The sequence below is a fragment of the Protopterus annectens genome, chromosome 10.part0, assembly GCF_019279795.1.
Source record: "Protopterus annectens isolate FY-2018-M chromosome 10.part0, PAN1.0, whole genome shotgun sequence".
NCBI classification, from domain to species: domain Eukaryota; kingdom Metazoa; phylum Chordata; order Ceratodontiformes; family Protopteridae; genus Protopterus; species Protopterus annectens.
In genome coordinates this window covers 639,441,669-639,468,450 of record NC_056744.1, presented here as the reverse complement: position 1 = coordinate 639,468,450, position 26,782 = coordinate 639,441,669, and the positions used below count along the sequence as shown (strand labels likewise).

The 26,782-nt window shown below is 42.8% G+C and overlaps 1 protein-coding gene across 1 annotated transcript in view; it reads left to right on the top strand.

Annotated features, from left to right (window-relative positions):
- The window catches only part of NDC1 (NDC1 transmembrane nucleoporin), a 2,145,343-nt gene that overhangs the window by 136,106 nt on the left and 1,982,455 nt on the right, over positions 1-26,782 (top strand). Inside the window, exon 3 of the mRNA XM_044085460.1 lies at positions 14,817-14,918. Within this exon, the coding sequence (XP_043941395.1) occupies positions 14,817-14,918 (102 nt within the window). The remainder of the gene's footprint in view (positions 1-14,816; positions 14,919-26,782) is intronic.

Below are 26,782 nucleotides of genomic sequence, written 5' to 3'. Positions count from 1 at the left end.
TTAATTAGAACAAGTACAAAATAGAGCAGCTACCAACCAGTTAGGGAATGATATTCCCAGCATAACGGATCTGATCTAAATAAAAACTGTGCTGCTTAAAAGCATAACTAAATTGTTCAACAAACTCCCAGAAGTAGAGCAGAAAACTACATATAAAATGATCATTCGTAAAACATATGGTGAACTACTACGAACTATACACCTTATGCAAACAATTATTACTACATCTCTTTGAAATGAATGGGGAAACAAGCCATTTAGACTGCAAAATAGTATAAATAACTGGAATGATTGTGTAGCATTCTAGACCACTGGAAATATTGTAAAATATCTTATGCTGTTTATATAATTTTCTCTGCTGTGCTTGTTTTTCCTTCCTATACCATTGACTGGCTAAAACAATTGCTGACAATTACAAGTGATTAAAAGTGGCACAGTGAGCAACATTGTCAATTCGCAGCAAGAGATTCTTCAGTTTGTTTCTTGGCTGGAATGCCTTGTATACAAAGTCTACATGATTCTCCCTGTGTTTGCATATTTTTTTTCCCTGTTAATCTGGTTTCCTCTCACCTCTGAAAGAGATGCAGTGGAGTGGCAGCTCTAAATTGTCCCTAGATATGTGTTTGTGTGTGCGTTTGTGTGCGTTTGTGTTGGAAGAAAGGCCTAGCCAGGGAATCTGCTTGGGCTAGGCTTATATTAGGCTCCAGGGCCGTTAGCCTAGTACACACCTATGAGCAATCTACTTCATTCTGTACTTGACTACTAAATCCCACGGATGGTGGTGCCTGATCATCGAGTTGTTATAGAAACTGGGTGCAACTTAAGATGGTGGTGACTGTGGAGTTGCTATAGGAAATGGGTGCAACTTTTGAGCATGGATGGGAATGTTTTAATTATTTGAGGGTATGAATGCTCCTGTTTTTGTTAGCTATCGTTAGCCATCTTACTTTGTAGAAGGCCACTGCAGCCTAGATGCCAAAGGCTTTGTTGATTTTTGATGGAGTTTATGCTTGCCAGAAAATTGAAGTTCAACAACTATGGAACAAGAAAGTTTCTTTTGACTCCCTTTTTATTGGATTGTGGTGTAATAGATGCCTTTGATTGTATTGCCAAAGTAATGGGCAGTGGAGTATGTGGTTGTGGCGTAGCTGAGTCGGTATATTTGTTAAATTTATCTTTTACAACTAGTGACAGCTCTGGATTATGTGAAGCTGGTTCAGCTTGTTTATGCACTGCAACAAGACCAGCTTTAGTTCTAGTAGCATTTTTAGTGAGGCAAGAATTTATAACTGTATTGAGTTCTGCTATTTAATTAGCATTGGCTTTGGTGTTGTACATCTAGGCGGAAGACTTTTGACCAGCATTTGTCCATTGTTTTAAGAAAGTCTTTCTGTATTGTACAGCTTATAAACAAAGGGATTGTGTCTAGATCTAGGGATGTCCTTTTCTCCTTTACTCAGCTCTCATTAGGCCATACATTGAATGAAATGCCCCCTTGGCATGTTATCAGTTCAGACATATTCAGTTAGTGGAATGCCATAAGAGGTACTGTGTTAAAAGTATACAAGGCCTAAACAATGTGTCCTAAATTGAAAACTCTAAGCTCTCTCACTCTACTCTGTATCTTACAGACTGTGATGAGGAGGGGAGGTGTGTCTGGCATACAAGGCGTCCTCCGATCCATTACTGATTTACTGCACATCAGCAAATCAAATGTCATTAGTAGTACTCCAGTCTAGGGACTTAAACCTCTTCTGCAACATCAAAAGAATGGTTTGGAGGGATAGCTGTATCTTGCAGAGGGTACAGCTGCTCTAGAACATAGTCACCATCCACTTAAAATAAAATTCATCCCTGTACATATTCAGGTACAGCTTAGATCTATGGATGGAAAACAGAAAATTTTGCCTCCGCACTTGTCCCCTATATTACTAATGGATAGATGTAGCTCCTAAATACTTTATTCCATGCATAAGTCCCTTCAAATTATCTATGGTATGATCCCAGTTATTCTTATTAGAAAAATGTATAATTGTTGACCATGGGATGTAAGGCTGATCTCTAATCAAATGGAATAGGTTGTTTTGAGCACAAAAAGGGAAACTGGTTAGGCTTAAAATGGCTTGCAAGCGCAGCTAGTCTAGAACTTCTATAGACCTGTAACCGCATGAGTTAGTGTTGTGGCTTTTAATATTGTGAGATACTGCATGTGTTGTGCATGTGGGGGAGGGGGTCATTTTCCAATAATGTGCTTTCTGACTAGATGTACATTTGCTTAGACTTCTGTAAGGTGGTGTGCTGATTTTGGAGCTTGTGGTCTTTGGCTTAGTGCAAACAGTAACAAATACAAGGAGGCAATGTTTAGTTCAGTGAATATGGGCCAGAGCTGTAGTCAGCATTTTTTTTGAGAATCTCTATAAATACCTGGACAGCTTTGATTAGTTTTACAAAAGTTGTTATAAACCAGCCTTGTTTTATTTTATATTTATTTCCGTCACTTTTTCTTTGGTTGACCATGCTGCTTTTAACATTTTGTTGCTTTTGCTTTCAAAAGACACTTCTGTAATGGGTATTTTGATAAACGTCCTATATGTCTAAGGGCCAAAAAAACGCATTGTGCCAGCTTTGTGTACTTTAATACTTTCCATTTTTCCATTTTTTTGGGGGGGAGGGGTATGGCACTGTGTGCGTACTCCTTTAATTACAAAAGGCTGCTTTTTTTTTTTTGTTAATGAAATATGGGGAAAAACATTTCGCTCTGAATAATGGTAATTTATTGCCCATTGTATGTTTTGAAAAAAAATATATATATATTGGGTTATTGAGACATGTTAGGAAATGGGCAACCTGTCCATTGAAGAACAAATGTTCTCCAGCAGGGTGTTAATGTACCGGAAAAGCCTGCTCAAAAAGAAGTTCACCACTTCATGGCAGTATATTAAGGTGGTGTGAAGCTGAGTCAGTAAAAAAAAAAAAAAAAAAAAAAAAAGGCAGCCTTTTTTACACTTGCTAAACAGCGTTTTGTTGCTTAACGAATGTAAAGTTCAAACAAAAAATAAAGGAAAAAAGTGTGTGTTTTTTGTCTGCATCTTTGAGTGTGTGTGTGTGTGTGTGTGTGTGTGTGTGTGTGTGTGTGTGTGTGTGTGCGCGCGCTTAAAAGCATACACGAGAGTATGAGAATTTTAGAAACAAGGGAGATAGAGCACTGACTGCAAGAGGCAGACAATCAACATATTCTTATAAAACTTTTAAATTCTGGCAGTAATGATTGCTTTAATTCTCAGTGTTTTACCAAGAATTAAATACCCACTACTGTAATAGAAGCAAAATCAGGGGACAGTAAAAGGAGTGGGAGAGGAAAGTGGAATGGAGTGAAAAGAGAGCCCTAATACTTTATTTTTTATACAGTAAGTGTTTGTGGATGGATGATTCTAAAGACGAAAGTGGTTGTAGTGTGTGTGTGTGTGTGTGTGTGTGTGTGTGTGTGTGTGTGTAGGAGAGTGAGTTTGTTAATCTGCCAGAGGGCATTTATAAGCCTAGTCAGAGTGTGTCGGCTTTCACCGCCCCATTGATTAATTAACTGATCCTCTGTCAAGCAGAGCCATTGAAGTGATCCCAGGGGTGTATTTTCTGTTACCCATCCCCTCGTTAAGGCTTCTCTTGAAAAATGTTAGTGAGGGGCTCTGCCTAATGTAGTTAGGAATTTTGTTCCAAGGCATGGGGAGTCTCTGTGGCAGGAATCTATCCCTCCAGCATGTTGTTTTTATTGTGGAGAGGTTTAGCTCATTAGAGCGCGTGGCTCGCATTGACTTGCATTTCTTTAGGTGGAACATGTCCATCAATTCTGAGTTGGACATGGCTTTGTAAGTCAGGCAGAGATCACCTCTGAGTAAGCGATATGCCACTGAGTACAGCCAGAGTTTTTTCAGTCGGGCTGCATAGGACGTATGTTTGAGGCCAGTAATCCTCTTGGTGAGATGCTTTTGTGGTCTTTCCAGCTGTTGGAAATGTTTTGTGAGGTACATCCCCAATGGGGCATTGTACTCTATGATGGGTTTGATGAGTGATGAGTACTGGGTCACTATAACCTCTTTATTTCTAAATGCGAACCCCTTAGTAATTAGATGGGCCACATAGAAGGATTTCCTAACTACTTTGGCAATATGATTGTCAAAGGAGAGATTACTATCTACCTGGGTCCCCATATCTCTTATTACCTCTTCTGTGTTAAGGGGCTGCCGCCTATGTGGTAATTTGTGGGTGTTTTCTTTTTCCCAAACGGGATGACTATGCATTTTTTGGCATTTAGCTTGAGGCCATGACTTTGACACCAGGTGTCTGTCTCAGTAAGGCCTTTTTGAAGGATGTCCGTGTCAGCCGGAGAGTCAGTTATGGCTTCCAGTTTGCAGTCATTGGCAAACTTGGTTAGCCATGGTCCTCCTGTGTTTGCCTTTACTTCTGCAAAATATATGCCGAACAGTAGGGATCCCAGAACCGAGCCTTGCAGGACACTACTTGTGACTGGTTTAGAGTCGGACCTGGAGCCTGCTATTCTTACCATGTGAGTTCTGTCTGTAAGCCAGTTGGCAACCCATCTTGTGCCGTAGGGGTTTATGTTCAGGCTGGTGAGTTTTTTTCTATAATACCCGAGTGAGGAATGGTGTCGAACGCCTTGGCGAGATCAAGGTAGGCTGTGTGAACCACCTTTCCCTCGTCTATGGCCTTGGTGACCGTCTCGAAGAAGTCAACCAGGTTTAGTAGGCATGATCTGCCCTTAACAAAACCGAACTGGGTTGGGTCAAGTGTTTGGAGGCTCCCAATGTTTTTGTTAATAAGTTCCATGACGATGCGCTCCATAGCCTTGCAGACCAGGCTAGTCAGGCTTATGGAGTGATAGTTACCAGGGTCAGTTGTGGCTCATCCTTTGTGGAGCGGAATAACCGTTGCTGTGCACCATTCTATGGGCACTTAGCCTGTGGAGAGGCTGAGGTTGAACAGTGTGTTTAGGTGGGGGTTAGTTCGTTCTGTAGTTCGTGCAAGACGCAGCCTGGGACACCATCTGGCCCCATTGATGCTGTGTTTTTAGGCTTTTGAAAGGGCTGTTTTCACCTGTGCTTCTGTGATTTCCGGGACACTACACTTTTCCATTATTGTTGTGGGCCCTTTTGAAGGTGAGAAGGAGGTGAAGTTTGCACTGACTCTGTCTGCCAAGATATTTGCAATATCAGTAGGTTCAGTATATTTTGTGCTAGTTTGTACTAGCTCAGAGCATATTTGCGAGCTGCCACTTAGATTCTTGACATAGCTAAAGAAGGCTTTGTGGTTAGCTTTAGAATCCTTGGCTGTTTTTCTTTCGAAGTTAGCCTTGGATGATTTTATGAGGGACCTTAGTTTCTTACTGATACTGATCAGGGATGTCTTTCCTTCTTGGGATTTGCTTTTTTTCTGAACTAGTTTCCTCCTTTTGTTGTATAACCTGTTTATGGCAGGGGTCCACCCGACTGGTTTCCTTCTCTTAGGGGACTGAGTCTTGGTTTTGCTAGGGATGACACGATCCGTGCATCCGTGTAGGTGCTCATAGAGTGCAATTGTAAAGGATTCTGCATCTTGGGCAGTGTTATCCTTTAGCGTGGGGGCTGTGAAACTTACCACCTCTGCTTTAAGTAAGATGAAGTTTGCTTTAGAAAAGTTTTTCACTGTGGTTTCCTTGGTTGGGGGTGGTGGTGGGGTGTGAACATCCAGGGTGATTAGTTTATGGTCTGATCTAACCAGTGACGGGCTGACTTCTGTTACGGAACACCTGTCGCTCATGTTGGTGATGACCAGGTCCAATGTGTTGTGGCCTCTGGTAGGGGAGTTTACCAGCTGATCCAGGGCATTTGAGTTTATAAATTCCAGGAAGAGCGGAGCCTGGGAGTTTGTACTCAAGTAGTTTTCCCAGTTAATGATAGGGTAATTGGAATCGCCCAATATCAGGGCGTTCGGTAGGGCCTTCATGTTTTCCAGTGTTTCCAGAAAGGCGGAATGGTAATCCTGGGTCATGGAGGGTGATCTGTAGCAGGCCATAATTTGCATTGCAGATTTGCCCGATGTTAGTTGCACATGGATGATCTCGCTGTGCCACTGACCTGGAGGTGTGGGTATCCTTGATGAATATGGATACACCCCCTCCTTTTGTGTTTCGGTCTGTGTTCTGTGGCCGAAATGTGTGGTATGAGTTGTAGCCCAGTAGGGCTGGAGTGCTCTCTGGAGCCTTGAACCAGGTTTCAGTTACTGCACAGATGTCTACGTTCTCCATACTTGAGTGCTTTGAGCGCATGCATTTTGAGATTTAAACTCCTGGTGTTGAGTAACATAATCCTCATTTTTTTTACTTGCGCTGTTTACGGAGGTGGGTTTGAATTTTGAGCCTTGCCTAAAAGAAGGCACTATGGGGGCAGTAAGAGCCTTGGCCAGTATTCGAAAGCCAAGGGGTGGCAGGTGCAAGCTGTCTCTTGCGAAGCAACGTGGCTTGTTGAGCATGTCATCCCAGACTGACAGACACTGGATCCCCTTTGAATGACACCAGAAGCTTAGTCAATTATTGAAATTGGATAATTTTTTCTTTATACTGAGGTATCATTCTTTGTGAGGGCAGGATGCTACTCGGGGTCATGGTCATACCCGCCTGGGCTACATGATCAGAGAGCTCTTCAATGTCTCTTTTCATGTAGTCCAGGGAGGGACGTCTCAGGTCATTCACACCAACATGAACAATGACAGAGTCATATTTGTACTTGTTCTGGAGTGACCTGAGTGCTTGTGTTATGTGGCGGATTCTGGCTCCCGACAGGCAGCTAACAGTAGTAACCTTCTCCTTGTCCAACCTAGTGAGTGGGGTGTCAGTGTGCCTGACTATTGAGTCACCTATTACTAGTGTGTTAGGTATGTTATTTCACCTTAAGAGCTGTGATTGTGCGGCACATTGATTTTGTGTTTTATGTGTTGTCTGGTTTGTGACGGGAGGTGCAGGTTTTGTGGGTTTCTGCTTTGGAGCTCTCTGATGCTTTTGCAGGTTTTTATTTAGAGCGTCCGAGTATGCTTTCGTGTATTCATGTGTATTTTTTGCCAGTGCTGGTTTAGTAGGTCTGTTTGAGGCTGGAGGTGTGGTGCAAGTGTTAACCTTCTCTTCATGACTGTCTGTTCCAGTGTGTGTGTGTGTCTATATTTGAATGTTTATTTCCCTATGTATATCAAGTATGCCTGTATCTGGTTCTGAATGTGTTTGTATGTACGTTAAATTACATAATTTGTGTTATAGATGTACAATACTTCTTGCAACAACAGTTACATATACTACAGCAAGTTTGAAACCATAGGTGGAGGAGGTATTTTACATCAAAAACGTGTGTGTGTGTGTGTGTGTGTGTATGTGTATATATATATATATATATATATATATATATATATATAAAACATATATTTTATATATATATAAAACATATATTTTATATATATATATATATATGTATATTTTATATATGTATATAAAAAACATTTTATATATATATATAAATGTATATTTTATTTATATATATATATATATATATATATATATATATATATATATATATATATATATATATATACATACACACATACACACACATAAATGTATAGTAGTATAATATAGTAGTAAAATAAATAAATAAAAGAAGACATTTTAAGTGCAATAATGACTTCCATGATAATTTACACTAGAAGGAACGCACTTCCAGGAGTTAGAGACCCATAGGTGTTCATTGCGTATGCAGTACCACGCACCCTGTTAGGCATTATTGCTTGCTTAAGACATGCTAAAAAGTGATTTTAGATCCATATATTGACATGTTGCAAAATGATGTGCTGTTTATCTGTTATGCCAGTCTGCTTTTTAGGCACATTGCCTAGAATTTCTTCCTGGGCATATCTAGTATTCCGTACTTTACTATGGTCTACCTATCCTTCTGTTTTATGTACAGGGTAAAACTTTAAAGGTTAGGTCAGGTAGTGTGTATTTCTTGTTGTTTTAACACTTTCTACCTGGTTAATTAATTACTTCTAGCAAGTTTGATTTGTTTCCTTGAGTGCTTGATCTATCTGCATGTATATGGGTACACATATACATTTTTCACATGTTTCATGCATTTTTTATGTCTACTTTCAAAAATATTAAGTTAAATCGAGTTATCTCGTTTTAAATGTATTTTAATTGTTTAATTAGAGTGACATCAACAGCACGTCACGTAACAGTTTTTAAACAATGTGAGCTTGCGCTCTTTTAATGCTGAAGAAGCTTCTGTTTGAACAGGAGCGAAAACGCTTGTTTACTTATTTTAAATAAAGTACGATGTTAAGTTGTCAATCTCGCCTTCATTCTTGCTTGATGGGTTCGGAGCCGATCCCTCGGCTCCGACTCGGCACTTGCTTTAGCTCGAGAACTCCTTTTACCAGCTCGAGGCAGCCCCATATCCCATGATGCAAGGCAGGAAGTACCCAGATCTCGTTTGCGCTTGCTTGGAGGTCTTCTCTTTACCAGCTCCTGGTAAGTAGTTCACATTTGTGATATTTAAGCCCCTTCTTTTAGTTAAAACTAATTTTTTGATAGTTTAATTTTAAATTTAACCTTTTTCTGACAGAAATCCCTGTCTCTTTTAATTTTTTTTTAGTCAGTCAATTTTCCCTATCCCATCCCCCCCCTGTTAGGGTGTGTGTGTTGGTGTTTTTTACTAAATACCTCTTGGTATTAGTTTAATTTATTTTGACTGGTGTGTGTGTGTGTTGTGTTTAGGCACCATGTCTAAGGAGAGGGTTTCAGGTTTTAAGAAGTGTGACTCGTGCTGTCAGAAGATGTCTCTGACAGACGGTCACACTTCTTGCCTGTACTGTTTGGGCCCTCTTCACCTGCAGGACTCCTGTCCTATTTGTCACTCCTTCAGCCAGAGAGTCCTGCAGGAGAGATAATAAGTTGATTCTCAGGGGTCTTCTTAAGCCGGAGGGCTCTCCGGCTAAGTCGGCTCCACAAAATCAACCAAAACTGCCAAGGCCCAGGCTTCTGTTTCTAAGCCTGCGGCCTCGGCCCGACTCGTATAGAGTCGAGATCGGCTCGGCTGGAGCGATTCTGATCCACAAAGCTTTGGCCGATGGCTATCGGTGCCGAATCTGCGTTGACCACTGTGGTGTCGGCTCCCCTCGGCTCCGCCACCCACGTGGCACGGCATCGGTGTCGGCCCGATCGGCTCCGACACCCATGTGGCAGGCATCGGTGTCGGCTCCGCTTGGCTCCGACACCGTTACTGGTAGCTGTATCGGCTCCGGCTGGAGCCGATACATCGAGACGTTCTGCCGGCTCCGAAATCGGTGCCGACAGGATCAGTAGTATCGGCTCCGCTCGCCCATTCCAGGAAGAGGTCGAGGTCTCCTTCCTTGGGGCCGTTACTTTCGGCTCGCCTCTTCTATCGAACGGAGCCATCGGAGCCGATCTTCAAGGTCATCCAGGTTGTCAGATCATGACCTAGAGAGAGTGGTCAGTAGATTGCTCAAGTCACAGGTACTGGCCCAAATGCTACACAGTCCGTCTCAGCAGACGACTGTTGGTCCACACCCCGTTACAGTTCCTCCTTCGACTCTACCCCAGAGTTTGGAGTTGGAGTCTTCGGGCATGGTTACTGCTACGGCTGGAGGACGGATACCTCCTTCTGTCCCTTCAGCCCCTACTCTTATCTCCTCTTCCTTAGAGGGATTCGGTGGTCGGGCTTCCATGGTCTCCTCCGAGGGGTGAGTGGCATCGGACCCTTGTCGAGCCCGCTCTTCCCTTGGAGCCTCGGCCTTGGTGAGCTCGGCTCCGACATCTGCCTCGGAGGCTTCCCTTTTGGTGGCCCCTGGAGTTCCTAGCTCTTCGGAGCGGGTTCTCTCGGACCTGCCTGGGAGGGGAGCATTCGAGGTGATGAAGAGTGTACTGGCCACTGGTATCAGTCAGCAGTCTCTTCCCGTAGCTCCTCCCTCTATTGTACCTGTTGACATCTCTGCCACTTCTCTTGCTACAGGACCCAGAGATCCTCCACCTCAGGTTTCCCCATTGGGAATTTCCCCCTCTTCCGAGGATTCTCCTGATGTTTCGGGAGATCCTCCTAGGAAGAGGACTTGTAAGAGGAAGCATGTAGACTCCCTGAGTCTGTCACTGGATAGTGACTTTGATGAGTCAGAGGGATCCCCTAGATCCACCTCTGAGGATGTCTCCTTCTCAGACATCCTAGAACTTCTGAAACAGAGGGGAAACTGGCCCACCAACAATCCCTCTGAGGATGAGTCAGTATACCTAGAGGCGTTTGGATCTCGGCCCTCCACCTCCTGGGTGTCTCCGCCTTCGACCCCTTATGCAGGTTATTGCACGAAGGCGTGGACAGCTCCTGACTCTGTAGAGCCAGTCCCTAGGAGGCCTTCTAAATTTATCACTGCCCCTAGTGACAAACAATTCCTTACCAAGGGTGTCCCGCTGATGCCATGGTGGTGGCTGCGGCCACCAAAAGGAACTTGCAGATCCTTCCGTGCCCGTCCATCCTCCTAATAAGGACTCTAGGACCATGGATAGGTACGGCAAGCGGATGTTTTCCTCAGCGACCTTTGCTATGTGTTCGCTGAATTATCTTTGTCACTTCACCAGACTCCAGAGAGATATCCTGAAGGAGCTGGGAGAAGTAGTTCAGGATCCTACAGCTGCAGGGGCCCAAGAAAAGATTGCTTCGCAGCTAGGAACCCTCAATTCCATTGCTAACTCCTCCATGCGGCTGATATCTTATGCTGCGGATGGAGCGAGTAGAGCCGCAGGCACAGGTGTGGCTCTTAGACGCCAAGCCTGGATGCGGCTATGTGATTTTGCGGATCCCTTTAAGGCGTCCTTCACAAATTCTCCCTTTGATGGGTCAGCTTTGTTTGGCCCTCAGGTGAAGGAGACCTTGACCAGGTGTGAGCAGGACGGCAAGACTCTTTCTGCTGTTGGAGTCCGTTTTCCATCCCTTCTAGGCCTTATCCCAAAGGACAGAAGGGTGGGAAGATGTGGTTCCGTAAATCCCAAGGAGTCACGCGGATTCACGTGGTCAGTTTACCCCTAGAGGCAGAGGGGTAACAACAACAGACGCCGCTCTAGAGGCAGAGGGGTCCTAAGAACCAGGGCAACAGGGAGTCTCTTCCTGAGAAGCCTTTTCAGCATCCCTGAGGTGTTGCCCGGCTGTCCCTCCTTGGAGGCAGTCGGGGAAGATTATCACTGTACCCAGAAGCCTGGCATTCCCTCACTCAAGACAGATGGGTACAGTCGATCATATCCAAGGGTTACATAATTCCTTCGAGGAAAGTCCCTTCCCTCAAGTTCCCTTCCAGATGTACCACCCGGTCTAAGGGACATTGCAGAGTTAGAAATCGCAAAACTACTGCAAAAAGAGCCATTCAGCCAGTTACAATAGACCATTCAGAGCCGGAATCTACTCAAGATTCTTTTGGTCCCCAAAAGACGGAGACTGGAGACCAATATTGGATCTCAGCAGACTCAACAAGTCTGTCAGGAAGACAAGATTCGAATGGTCACTCTTCAGTCAATTCTGCCCTTCTTACAGAAGGACAACTGGATGTGCTCAATAGATCTTCAGGATGCGTACTATCACATCAAAATTCACAGACGCTCCAGGAGATTTCTCCGCTTCGGCTGGGGTCCAGTCATTTCCAGTTCAGAGCCCTGCCCTTTGGTCTCACTACAGCCCCAGAGTGTTCACCAAATGCATGGCAGTGGTCACGGCTCACCTGAGACGTCAAGGATTCCAGGTGTTTCCGTATCTCGACGACTGGCTCCTGTCAGCCACCACCAGGCATCAGCTTATACAAGCCAGGGATTACACAATAGACCTTTGTTCTCATTTGGGCATCTCAGTCAACTTGAAAAGTCATCCTTATCGCCCTGCCAGTCTATTACCTTCATAGGCGCAAACTTAAACACTGTTCGGATGTCAGCTACCCTTACAGAACAAAGAGTTTCAGACATTCAGACTCATGTCAGGATCATTCTGGCCAGCAAGAAGGTACAGGCCAGAATGGTTCTAAAGGTATTAGGTCTCATGGCTGCGGCCATCACTCTTCTTCCCTGGCTCGATTCTACATGCGCCTCCTTCAGTGGATGCTGTTCACACAGTGGTCATACCAGCAACTCCCAATGCGTCACCAGATTCTGGTGACACAAACATGCAAAGAACATCTTGCTTGGTGGATCACATCCTCTCAGGTTCACCAAGGCAGGTGCTTTGTACCTCCGTCCCCGATAGCCACTGTCACCACGGATGCCTCCCTGATCGGGTGGGGGGTCATTATCAGGGCAGGATGGTTCATGGGGCGTGGCAACCGCTCGAGTACCATCTGCACATAAATGTCCTGGAGATGAGAGCAGTGCTTTTAACGTTGCAAGCCCTCAACGACTTTCTTCCCGTAGGGACAATTGCAGTCCTCACAGACAACATGTCTGTAGTTTGGTATATCAACAAACAGGGCGGAACCAAGTCCTACCCCTTGTGTCGTGGAGCGCTCAGACTATGGCAATGGGCGATCTCCTCTCATCGGTTTCTGGTAGCAACGCATATCCCTGGGAAAACCAACATTATAGCGGACAGATTGAGCAGAGCTATTCTCATGCCTCACGAGTGGTCTCTCAAGCAATCCATAGCGGAAGAGATTTTTCTGGAATGGGGTCGTCCATGTTGCGATCTTTTTGCTACTCCCCAAAACAGCAAATGTCCAGACTTCTTCAGCCTCTTCCCTCTATCAGGCCATCCCCCCAGAGACGCTCTGACCCAGGATTGGCCCCAGGGACTTCTTTATGCCTTCCCTCCATTTCCTCTGATCCCTCAGGTGATCCAGAAAGCTACCGTTTTGAGAGCCAAATTGATTCTCATTGCCCCTTACTGGCCTCGACAAGTTTGGTTCCCGTTCCTCAACGTCACCTTTTGGTGCAGCCGTGGCATCTGGACCCAGTGCCAGATCTACTGATTCACCAATCCGGTCAGCTGCACCGGTCAATCCATTCTCTCAACCTCACAGCATGGTTGCTCCACTTCCTTCCTTAGCCAGGCTTCCTTTGATCTCTAACCCAGTTAGAGATATCATAGTAGCTTCACTAAAATCCTCTACCAGGAGGATTTACACAAGCCAATGGAAACGTTTCTCTTATTGGGCTAAGGCCCAAAATATTGATCCTTTTACTGCCCCTGTTCAGGCAGTTCTGGACTTCTTAGCAGAGATTTTTCATGCAGGCTCCTCTTCTTCAACAGTCAGAGTTCAGTTGGCTGCTATTTCTAATTTTCATGTCGGGATAGCAGATCATAATATTATGTCCCATAGGCTCTGCAGGGCCTTCTTGAAAGGAATTTTCCTACTAAAGCCTCCAATCAGGAATCCTCCTCCTCAGTGGGATCTAAATTTAGTGCTGACATCCTTGATTCTTCCCCCCTTCGAGCCAGCTGTTTCTTGTTCCCTGAAATATCTTTCTTGGAAAACTTTATTCCTAGTGGCTATTACATCTGCCAGGAGGGTGTCTGAACTTCATGCTCTTTCAGTTCGACCCCCCTATTTGATTTTTCACAAAGACAGAGTATCCTTGAGAAACTAATCCATCCTTTTTACCTAAGGTCGCTTCAAAAAACAATCTGAATCAATCCATTGATCTCCCCGTATTTTTTCCTAACTATTCAGATAGAGCTGAACAAAAGTTACATTATCTTGACGTCCACCGTCAGCTCAGATATTATTTGGACAGAACAAAAAAATTTAGAAAATCTGATCAACTTTTTGTTTCCTATGCGGATAATAAAAAAGGCCTACCTGTTTCTAAAGTGACTTTGTCCAGATGGCTTTCTTCGGTCATCACTGAAATTTATACGTTCAGGGGAAAACAGCTGTGCTCAAAACCTAAAGCACATTCAACTAGGAGTTTAGCTACTTCTACAGCCTTTCAAGCTAGACTGCCTTTGGACACTATTTGTGCAGCGGCCACTTGGGCCACTCCTCACACTTTTGTTTCCCATTACAAATTGGACTTGGCCTCCAGGGACAGAGCCAGTTTTGGCTCTACAGTCCTCAAGAGTTTGTTCCATTGAGCCACCCAGGATAGAGGTGCTAGGGACGCGGTCCCATCAAGCAAGAATGAAGGCGAGATTGACAACTTAACATTAAGAAGTTATGTACCTACCATAACGTTCCATGTTAGTTGTCTTCTCGCCTTCTTTCTTGCGACCCTCCCTCCTTCCCCCTGGCCTGGACAGACCTTGTATAAGAAACTATTATGCTAAAGACCATTCAAACCTGGTCCTTTTTCCATCTGTAAGTTTCTTCTTCCTTTGGGAAGTATTTTATGCTTGGTGTTATTGCCCTTTTGTCAAAAATGAGATCTGGGTACTTCCTGCCTTGCATCATGGGATATGGGGCTGCCTCGAGCTGGTAAAAGGAGTTCTCGAGCTAAAGCAAGTGCCGAGTCGGAGCCGAGGGATCGGCTCCGAACCCATCAAGCAAGAAAGAAGGCGAGAGAAGACAACTAACATGGAACGTTATGGTAGGTACATAACTTCTTATTACATATTATTGGAACCTTGGACTCGTCTGGGCACTTTGTCTGTGTTAATATTCCGTAAGGACATGACTAATAAAGGCCATAGTATCAAATTCATATAGCTTGTATGTTAAAAAGCCCTACTAATCTGCATTATTTTTTATCATAACCAATGCAAATATTTTCTTTAAAATAACAAATTATTTTTTTTTCCCAGATTCCTTGAATGACTGGTGCAGCTCCTATGTCATGTTTTCCTTACTGCTGCTGTGTATAGCAGTCTTGATGATAAGTGCTTCTGATATGTACTGTTGTGCAGGTAAGTTTGGTAGTGGATTATTTGAGCTATCTGACTAGGAACTTTGGGTTTACAGGTATCCTACTTTTTGTAATTTGAAATAGTCTTGTTAATTGGTCTGCAGTCTACGTATTAACAATTTCTTTTAGTTTTATTACTCCTGTAATTGATCAGATGAGAGGTTTATCCTCTGTGCACTGTAGGCAGTCAGACTGCTTAGTGCCCTCCCTCCACCTTACCATCGTGCATCATGGATGCTTGTCTGCCCAGATCTTCTTGACTACATTTTGAATCAGAAAAAGAAAGCAGCCTTAGCCTGCTTTTTTGTCAAGTTTCAAAAGAAAGATAAACACTTTTTTTTTTCCCTTTCTTTGCTACTTTATCCGCAGTCTGAAGCTTACCAAAATAAGATTGAATGTGCTCTTTGGAACTCTTGAGATGCCTACCTTAACACAAAAATAATGAAAAGGTCTGGGAGGTAGTTGCAGTTCTGGGTAGCTGACAGTCATTACCATTTCCAAACTTGGCTGTTTGGTCTCACCTCTGCTGCCCCCAGGATTTTCTCTCTTATGCATGTCTTGACTGCATCTCACTAGTGATTGCTGGAAGCCAAGGTATTCCCTTGCTTGAGATGATTGTCTCCACGTTCTTCCATTCGCAAAAGATTTGATTCATTATTGGGAGATTCTGCTGGATAGTGCCATTCTCTTAGTCGAAACTCTCTAATCTTCATTCGGAGTACCTTGTACACCATTCATACTTGAACAGTTCTCTACCATGGTGTGTTAATGACATTGTAGACCACAGCATCTCTTGCATTCCACTTAGTTTCAACAGCATTTTGTCTGAATACCCTGATTCTTCTGTCAGTGCCCATTATAGCAGCGTCTCATGCATGGCATGTACATAAAGATTCTCCATTGAATGATTTAGGATATTGTTCAGTGATGCCAGAGCCTAGGCCCCTTGTCTCACCACAGCAAGATTTGTAGGAGTTGTATCTAGTGGTAATTAAATGTGATTTACTTAACTGCTGTGACCTTTTCCATTTGCAGACTCTTCATGCATTGGACTGCTTTGTGGGTGGAGAAGGCACTACAATGGCCAGATGATTGATGGTGTCTGGTTGTGTCAGGACTTGTATCTTCACATCAGTATGCTGGAATTATGAGCTGTTCCCTGTATGCGTAGAGCCTTTTGAAGACTCCCTTCCACCGGTATGATAGCTATACATTGTGAGAGCAAGACTTTGTTTTGGAAGACCAACAGACACATGACTTTACTTGTTTTGTTAGGAGGCCATGAGAGTCTGGCATTGGCCTATTCAGACTCCGTGCTTTCTCACATCCAACCATGTTTCTGATTAGGGCAGTTATCATGAGAACAAATGTGATTGGTGTTTCCATATGCCCTATGAAAGGTCACTGAACCATTTAAATGCACAAAGGCTGTTTTATCTCTGGTGCAAGCCACAGTATGGCTTTTTGACTTTTCAAACCAGTGACAAAAAATACTTTTCCATGATTCTCCCAGGAAGTCAGTCCAAGGATGACATTGCTTACAAGTGGCCTTCATTCAAAGGGTGATTTTGCTTACAAGTGGCCTTTTGCTCACCCATTCCTACTTTCCACACTTTCTGATAATGGTAATCAACCTTAGATGATCCAGGCCATCATCTACATCTTTAATACTTGCATTGTAAGTTCGTATTGGCTCAGCACAGAAGAATTCCACAGGATTTAGCTCCTTCCTTTCTTTTATAGTGATTTGTGCTGCCTTCCCTCTCTGTGTTCAGAATTCCTTTGCAGATCGTGACCTCTGAATCACTAAAAAATTACCTTGGAGCTTCTACTGTTTTTCAGAACATTTGGTGATGTTTTTTGCTGCTGCTGCTGCTATGTGACTTTGTTCTTCATAGTTTAAAGGATAGAACTTCCCTTTCTTTGTATTTTCTTTGTACTCATGTGACGTCTTCAGTCTTACATTTCTCCCCATAGGCCACATTCTTTTGCACTATGCTTTTCCATTAGTTACTATTTAGTTTTTTTAGGGAGAATATTTACAGTGGATATAAAAAGTTTACACACCTCTGTTAAAATGACAGGTTTTTGTGATATAAAAAAATGAGACCACAATAAATCATTTCAAAACTTTTTACTCACCTTTAATGTAACCTATAACCTGTACAATTCAATTGAAAAACAAGTCTGTTAGGGGAAAAAATATAAAAAATAAAAAACATGCAATAAGCTGGTTGGATAAGTGTGCACACCCTTAGACTAATACTTTGTTGGAACACCTTTTGATTTAATTGCAACATTCAGTCTTCTTGTGCAGAAGTCTATCAGCATGGCACATCTTGACTTGACAGTATTTGCCCACTCTTCCTTGCAAAAGCACTCCAGGTCTGTCGGATTGCAAGGGCATCTCATGTGTGTAGCCATCTTCAGGTCACCCTCTGGGCTCTGGCTGGGCCATTCCAAAACTTTAATTTTCTTCTGGTGAAGCCATTCTTTTGTTGATTTGGATGTATGCTTGGGGTCAGTCTTGTTGAAAGGTGAAACTCATCTTCAGCTTTCTAGCAGACACCTGAAGGTTTTGGGCCAAAAGTGACTGGTATTTGGAACTGTTCATAATTCCTTCCACCTTGACTAAAGCCCCAGTTCCAGCTGAAGAAAAGCAGCCCCAAAGCATGATACTGCCACCAACATGCTTCACCATGGGGGTGGTGTTTTTTTGATGATGCAAAGTGTTGTTGCGCCAAATGTACCTTTTGGAATTGTGTCCAAAAAGTTTAACCTTGATCTCATCAGACCATAATACATTTTCCAACATGCTTTTGGGAGTTTTGATGCATTGCTTTGCAAATTTTAGCTGGCCTAGATGTTTTTCTGTGTAAGAAAAGGTTTCCGTCTTGCAACCCTACCCCATAGCCCAGACATATGGAGAATACGGGAGATTGTTGTCACGTGTAGTACATAACCAATACTTGCCAGAAGTTCTTGCAGCTCCTTTAGTGTTGCTGTAGGTCTCTTGGCAGCCTCCCTGACCAGTTTTCGTCTTGTCCTTTCATCAATTTTGGAAGGACGTCCAGTTGTTTGCAACGTCAGTGTTGTCCCATATTTTCTCCACATTTTGATGACTGTCTTCACTGTGTTCTATCTAATGCTGTGGAAATTTTTTTTCTACCCTTCCTCTGACTGATACCTTTCAACAATGAGATAGTTCCTTTGATGCTGTGTAAGCTCTCTGCGAGCCATGGCGTTTGCTGTAGCAGCAACTGAGTACATGTCAGGAAAATCCTACCAGGACAGCTGAACTTTACTTGGGGTTATTCAGAGTCTCTCTAATTGATGGCAGGTGTATAACCAAGAAGACTGAATTCTGTAATTAAATCAAAAGGTGCTTCAACAAAGTATTAGTTTAAGGGTATGCACACTTATGCAACCAGCTATTGTATGTTTTTTATTTTTTATATTTTTTCCCCTAACAGATTTGTTTGTTTTTCAATTTAATTGTACAAGTTTGTAGGTCACATTAAAGGTGGGAAAAGTTTTGAAATGATTTATTGTGGTCTCATTTTTTCATATTTCAAAAACCTGGCATTTTAACAGGGGTGTGTAAACTTTTTATATCCACTGTAGCTGTGCTGGACATTGGCTTTGGTTTTGTGGTTTCCTTCAGATCCCAGTCTATCCAAACACCAAAGTAGAGTGTACTGGCTGTAGGAAATGTATCACGTGTGGACAAAAAAGTCTGCTTCAAGATGAACATATGTCATATGTGACTTGTTTGCAACTGTGCATGTAAGTATAAAATGTGCGATTTGACATTCCTTCAGTAAAAGAACTCTTAAGAGATAGGAAAATTAAACTTATTAAATCTTTGCTAGATATTGATGGAGGCTCCTTTTGTTGAATAGTTCCACTAGCCTAATAGGCTCTTGTCAGGGGAGACCCTTATACTTTAAGGGGAAATTTGGCTAGAGCATCGGGGAATTTCCCCTACTGTTTAGCGTATGGGATGTTGTTTGTGGCTACACTTCTTGCTTCCGGTCCAGGCACATAGGCAGCTTGGAGAATCAGGAAGGCGGCTTGTAGAATCAGGAAGGAATATGGCTACAGTGTGTGGAAGAGAAGAAAGGAACGAAAACTGTATAGATCGAGAGACTACAGAGGATTATGTGTGGGTAGCTGAGTACAAGCAGAGAAGGCAGAGAATGTAGTCTGATATGCAGAAGAGTTGAAGAGAGTGGAGGAGAAGGGTACGGTGACGGTGGATAAGAAAATGTAGGCAGTTGGACCTTCGCAGGATTCAGAGCACGTATTTCAAAAAGGATTATTTGAAGGATCTCAGTTGGAGGGTGTAATTACAACCTCCAGTCAGGAGGGTTATGGGATATTTTACTGAAAGACATGATGAATCAGAGTGAACCTTAGAGTGAGATAGCAGCATTGTGGGGTGAAGTTATGGACAAAGTACCGGAAGAAGAGGTGAGAATAATTGTGAAAAAGAAGTTGTATGCACACAGTGAGGGAAGGAGAGGAACTATTGGATAGAGTAAGAGAGCTGGTGAAAGAAATTCTTGGTAAGACTGAGCAGCAAAGAAGAAAAAGGGCTTGAAAGGTATGAGGTTTGGAACACAGTGATTGTATCCTTGGGTACTTCACCTAAAGAGGTAAGAGCCTCCATACAAGTCAGTAAACAAAATGTATTGTGACATTTTGTTTGAAACAGAACAGTACATGGAAAAAAATTTTATTAGAAATTTTAGATTAAGAAAAAATATAATCCTTCTAACTCGTATGTGGTACAAACATTTATTAGAGAAACAAAAAATAGGATTTTTGTGCAATTTAATACCGATCTTGAGAAAGAAGTGTTTAAGGACTATGTAAAGACTTTATGCAGAGAAGTTATGGACACTTCAAAAGTCTATGGTAGAGGTTTATGGACTGGGGGAGGGGAATGTGGTGTAATTTTGAAAATGGAGAAAGAAATAGTCATACATATCCCAAGTGTAATAAATGTAGAAGGTAACAGAGGTTTTGATAAATATTGGGGACAGTCAAAAACATGCTTTTTTTGTGGAAAAGATGATCATTTAATCAGTAATGGTGACAAAAGACAATGTTTTGTTTGTGGTAAAGTGTGATTATGATATGTAAAAAATGTGGGCAGACTGGATATGCATGGGTGAATTATAAAGAAAATGTAGAAGTTAAAGAGCAGGAACAGATGCTGGAATGTGCACGTAATCTAGAAAGAAATCTAGAAGAGGAGCATGAACAGATTACAGTACAAGAAAATAATAGAAAAAAATGAAAGTAAGAGGAGAAACTGGTACAGGAAGCAGGTGACAATGAATATATAAAATGGAGATTGTCGAAGGGGAAAAAGAATGCTAGGGGAAAAGGGTGAAAGATAGAAAAAGGATATTTAAAAGTTTATGAAAGAAAATATAATAGGTAAAGGGTAGAAGTAGGGGACGATAAACTTGTATAAGAAGAAAGCTGAAAGTTTTAGCTATAAATGTTAACAGTATAAAGAATATTGATAGAAAAATAGATATATTAGAATGGTGTGCATCTCTTGGTATGCATATAATTATATTAGGAGGAGTATTAACAGAAGAAAGATTACGAATGGAACAGTTATGGGTTAGTAATATCTGGAAAGTACAGTTGTATGCACTTACCATAAATGTAGCTGTTTGAGTGTATTCACTGCTGCAGTCATCACATTTGGGTTATCTGCTTGCAGTAGCCCTCAGTTGGCCTGATTATCAAAGTCTTGGGTCCTGCGTCGGTTGCTGTCTCATCTTCCATGACATCAGATAGTCAAGGGTATAAAGCATGCAGCCGATGCTATTACATCAGTTTTTCTTGCCCCAGATGTCAGGTGCCCCCCTAATTTGACGCAATTAAATATATATATATATATATATATATATATATATATATATATATATATATATATATATATATATGCATGGTTATACCTCCAACAAAAAAGCAGATACACCAAAAAGCTTTTAAGCATAGTAAAGGAGAGTAGAGGTATAGCCAAAAGAAGACAGGGGGCTAGAGGGAGGGCAACCAGGACTGCAACAGTGAATACACTCTAACATCTACATTTATGGTAAGTACACAACTTTACTATGTTCTTCGTGTTTCACTGTTGCAGTTATCACATTTGGGTAATTCCTAAAGCTAAGGATGGGAGGAGGAATTTAGATAGCATTAGGACCAGCTGTAAGGCCCTGCAAGACTGTAGTGGCAAAACCAGCTCTGGATTTAGAGAAATTGGCAAATGGTAATGTTTGGTGAAAGTATGTACAGAACTCCAGGTAGCAGCTTCTAGGATGTCCCTGGTAGGGACACCTCTGAGAGAGGCTGTATAGGTAGATGCATATCGGTTGAATGTGGGTCTTATCCCTTGTGGGAATAGGTTTTCCATGGTACTTATAGCAGAAATGAATGCAATGGCCTATCCATTTAGAAATTGTTTGCTTTGAAATGGCCTTCCCCCTTTGCCCCTGCAGCAAATACCACCAGCAGCTGTTCAGATTTTCTTTCAGGTTTAGTCTTGTCCAAGTAAAATCTAAGTTGTCTGTGCACATCTAAGGAGTGCAGTATTCATTCCCCTTTGTTCTGTGGATTAGAAAAGAAGGTTGGCAAATGAATGGACTGATTAAGAGCCACACTGGATACTACCTTGGGCAGGAAAGAGGGATTGGTCTTGAGGGACACCCTATCCACATGAAAGATGATGAAAGGCTCCACTGCCATAAGGGCCTGTAATTCAGACACCCTTCTTGCTGAAATGATTGCTAAAAGGAAGGCTGTTTTCCAAGAAAGGAATTTTAACTCTGCCCTTGCAGCTGGCACAAAAGGAGGTAGAGTGAGTTTTTCCAATACAAAGTTAAGGTCCCAGACTGGAGTTGGAGCTCTCCTGGGTGGTATTAAGTTTCTGGCCCCTTTGAGAAACTGCTTAAGTAGTGGATGAGAGAAGAAGGATGGTTCTGTGTTGTAATGAGCTGAAATGGCTGAGGCTTGAATTTTGATGGAGGAAAAGGAAAGACCATTGTGAAGCATCTCTGTTAAGATTTGAAGAATCTGAGGTAAATTGGGCGCTGCTGTGCCCGTCCCTTGAGTTTGGTTCCAGGAACATAATCTTTCCCATTTTTCAGCAGAAGATTTTCTAGTACTAGGCCTCCTTGCCTCCTGAATGACATCCAACACTTGTTTACTGAGGGGATGGTAACAGAGATATCAGGTAATTAGCCAGGCTGCCAGGTTCAGGGTTTGAAGCTGAGGATTCAGAATCTGGCCCTCCTGCTGGGACAGCAGGGTAGGGGTCTGAGGCAGGTGCCATGGTGCCGGCAATGACACTGCGCAAGAGGTGGTACCAGTGTTGGCGTGGTCAGTCTGTTGCAATCAGTATCGTCCTTGGTTTGTCCTGTTTGATCTTTGGTAGTACTTTGGAGAGGAGAGGCAGAGGAGGAAAGGCATAAACTGATAGATTTTTCCAGGTGAAGGACTGGGCATCCACTTTCCAAGCTTGTTTGTGGGGAGTCCTTGTGCAGAATTTGTCCAATTGGTAGTTCTGGGTGGGGAGGCAAACTATCTGGGCTCCCCCATTTGTTTATCAACATGTTGAAAGTCTTTTGTTCCAGTTTCCACTCATGTGGGCCCATGAAATTTCTGCTTAGTTAGTCTGCCAGTGTATTTAGCTTTCCTGGCAGGAGTTGAGCCTGTAGGTGCACTTGGTAGCTCAAGGCTGTGTTCCACAGAACCATGGCTAGTCTGCAGAGGGGGTATGAATGGGTACCCCTTGCTTGTTTATGTACCACATACCAGTGGTGGTGTCCGTCTTTACCATTAATTGTCCTGGAAGAATGTGGTCCTTGAAGGCTGTCAGAGCATTCTGTACAGCTAACATTTCTTTTTGATTGATATGCAAGTGCATTTGACTTGGGTTCCATTTGCCCTGAATGCACTTCCCTGCCAGGTGAGCCCCCCCATGCATAGTCTGATGCGTTTGTTGTTAGGGTTTGGGTGGCAGGGGGTAGAGTGAATGGTAGTCCCTTGTTTTGGTGGCAGGCCTCTGCCCACCAAAGGAACTCTAACTGTAGGCAAGGTATGATAGAAATCATTGCTTCTAGATCCTGAAAATGTTAACACCATAGGCTTTTTAGATACGATTGTAGTTTCCTCATATGCAGTCTTGCATATGGAATTAGGAGAATGCAGGAGTCCATGAACCCCAAGGCTTGCTGTGTTTGCCTTGCAGATAGCAGGGTTTTTGTGGCCATTAGTTTGAAATAAGCTGTCAAATGAATTTGTTTGTCTGGCGTGAGGAAAGCCATCTGGGAAGTTGTGTTCAAGCTTGCTCCCAGGAATATAATTTGTTGACAGGGTACAAGATGTGATTTATTTTCGTTTATGGTGTATCCCAGACAAGTTAGCACCTTTTGTACAAATGCCAGATGATTCAAAAGTATGTCCTGGCTTTCTGCCTGAATTAGACAATCGTCCAGGTATGGGTATATTTGAATATTTCTTTGCTTGCAAAATGCAATGACTGGGGCTAGGCACTTTGTGAATACCCTGGGCGCAGTAGATAAGCCAAAGGGCAGTGCAGAGAACTGATAGTGCATCTAGCCTGCTTTGAAGCATAGGTATCTTTTGCAAGATTCCCTGATTGGGATGTGCAGGTAGGCTTCCTTTTAAATCCAGTGTTGCCAACCAAGCATAGGAAGCAACTGGTGAAGAGTTAGCATCTTGAATTTTGGGATCACTAAAAAGGTGTTTAGGATAGAAAGGTCCAGGATAGGATGCCATGAGTTGTCTTTTCTGGGTACCAGAAAAAGTCTTGAGTAGAAACCTTGTCCCTTTTTCTCTTCTGGTACAGTTTGAATAGCACTTATGCTTAAGAGAGAGAGTACTTGCTTTTGACCCTCTGCCCACTGATTTAGGGATAGATCTGCTCAACCGTTAGGGGTTGGTAACGTGTGGAAGTGAAATCTGTATCCTTGGGAAACTATATTTAAAACCCATTTGTCCTGGGTAATGAGTTCCCAGGTTTTTGTCTGCAGAGCAATCTTTCCCCCTAAAGGAGCAGTCATTTGAGAAGGGCTTGGAAGTTTTAAAGTTAAGTCATTGAGACAGTTTACCATAGGGGGAGTCTTACTACTCCCTGATTTGGAAGTGTGAGCCCCCCACTGCTTAGTCCTGTGCGTACCTTGGGACTGAAGCCTGGGTGTTCTACTGGTTCTGGATTTGGACTGAGAAGGCCTACAAGAGGCAGGAAAGGACCAATTCTTGGAGGCCAATGCCTACTAAATCTTGGAGGCTGTACTTGTAGGAAATCTTTAACAGTTTACATAGATTTAGCTTTTTCCTCCATCTTTTTAAGTACTTCTGCTTTGTTGCCAAACAGGCGGTCCTGATTTAAGGGTGCATCCAGCAATTTAGTTTTAACATGATCTGGCAAAGATTGCTCCTTAAGCCAAGCACTAAGTACAGACCCAGTGACAGCAGCCCTGCAAGATGCCTGTAGTGAATCAAAACCACATTGCAAAGTATGTTTTCCAACTTGTTCACCAGAATGCATTAAATCCTGTAAATCCTTATTTTCAGCAGAGTCAGGAATCAACATCAATTTCTGTTTAAGCAATCCAATACTATGTTGCTGATACTTTAACATATGAAACTGGCAGTTTAAGACCCTAATGGCCAAGGTTGCAGAAGTACATACCTTCTTACCCCATCTATCCAGTGCCCTGGAATCTCTATCAGAGGGGGTAGGATTTTTGGCAGTAGTAGCCTTAATGCCCTTGGGTCCCTGTGAAGTGGTCTCAGGATCCGCAGTAGGATTTTTAAAAAGGAACTTGTGAGAGTCAGATACCCTGTAATATCTATCAGGTTTTCTGGGAGCAGGAGGCAGAGTCAGGGGCCAAGCTAGCTTCCGAAAAGGCATCATCAGCAATGCCCAGTACAGGAGGAGGGATAGCTAAAGGCCTGTGTTGGAGAAGGAGTAAGAAATCCCTAAGCCTCTTTTTAGATTCAGAGTAATCCTGGCTCTCCCAGCGGAAATGCTCCCTGAGAGTATGCAAGGTTTCACCAAAAGAGAAATCCTCTGGAGGGGAAGCAGAGGGAATAGAGTCCTCTGCATCAGAATCCTCATAGGTAGATAAGGGTAAATCCTGGTCATCAGAGGAAACAGAAATTTCAGAATCCTGATCAGAAGTATCATAAGCAAATTCAGTCCTAGGTCTCTCAGAGGGGGAAGGTTGGCTTTCCCTGATTAAAGTAACAAGGTCTTCAGCCATTCTTATCATTTGTTTTTTAGGCATAGAGGCCTGACCGTACGGTCTTGGTGTCTGTTTTCTAGGCATGGATCGTTTTTAGGCCTTGAAGAAGAAGATGGCGTTGGTTTAATATGCAAGTCAGTAGGCCTGAATTACACCCTCAGAAGCCGGTGCCTGTACAGCGGCTCTGGACCCATCCAAGGTAGAGACATCCACAAGTTCCACAGTTGAAGCATCTCGCGGCATACCGGACTCCGAATGGGTCTCAGTAGAGGCCTGCAAATCTGAAGTAGCGGGTATCGGGCTGCGAAAGCACCTCACTGAGTACTGGCGACTAGCTTAGGAGAAGCGTCGTCGGTAGCTTTGGACCTAGGCGGCCTGTCTCTGTCTTTATCTTTGCGTTTTTTCGGAATTTCGGTCATCTGGTGGCTTACCGAAGACATATCTGGGTAATTGAACTGACTACCGAAATATTTAGAAGCGTAAATATACCGATGACTAATAGTTTGTTGTTTAAATAAGGCACAAAACCGACAGCGAGGTAAGTCGTTGTCAGGGCCTAGGCAAGGAATACAGTACAAATGAAAATCTTTAAGGTATTTGCTTTCCACAAGAAATACAATTATTGACTTTTACTGACATCGGTTTTGAGCAAGAAAAAGTTTCCCCAACAGGGTACTTGGCTTTAGTTGAAGATTTCGGTTCTGAAATTCGAAAACGAAAATTTCAGGAGTCGGCCGACCGGCACTTGCGAACTGCTTCTGCTTCGGGCACCGCATGGCAAGAAAGACTGATGTAATGGCGTCAGCTGCATGCTTTATACCCCTGACTACCTGACATTATGGAAGATGAGACAGCAACCGACGCAGGACCCAAGACTTTGATAATCAGGCTGACTGAGGGCTACTGCAAGCAGATAACCCAAATGTGATGACTGCAACAGTGAAACACGAAGAACATCATGGGGAACGATACAGATTCTAGAGTAAGTGTGTTAATGTCGTGAAGCAATACATTTTAGATTATACTGTAATAGAGAGTATAATTAGGAAGAGTAACAGTGATGTAAGGTGGAAAAAATGTGTGTAGTGTTATTGTAATATGTGCATATGTACAAAGAGAATTTAAAAATTCTGAATTATGTAGGGGTGAAAATGGAGATGGCATTAGTTGGGGATTTTAAAAGAAGGAAGTGATAAGATTATATCTGAACTAATGAAAAACTGACAGTTATATGTTCGGGATAAAATGCCTTGGACTTGAGTTCCATTTATATAATTTCTTTTATAGGTTCATAGGTTTTTACTAGGCTAACGACCACAAGGGCCTTTATAAGCCTAGCCATGCATCCTAAATTTCTGACATGTTTTGCTATCCTTGATAAGTGTAAGCTGTAAGCATGGGCCTGGGAAATGAACCATGTACAGGTTACCTGTAAACTTAAAGCAGAAATAGTAAAATGTACCCTACCACTTTAGTAATAAAAAAATTAACAATTTTCTGAATTTATAAATCTGTTTTTCTTACAATTCTGGCACCAAAGTAGTATAAAAACAACAAAAAGAATCTC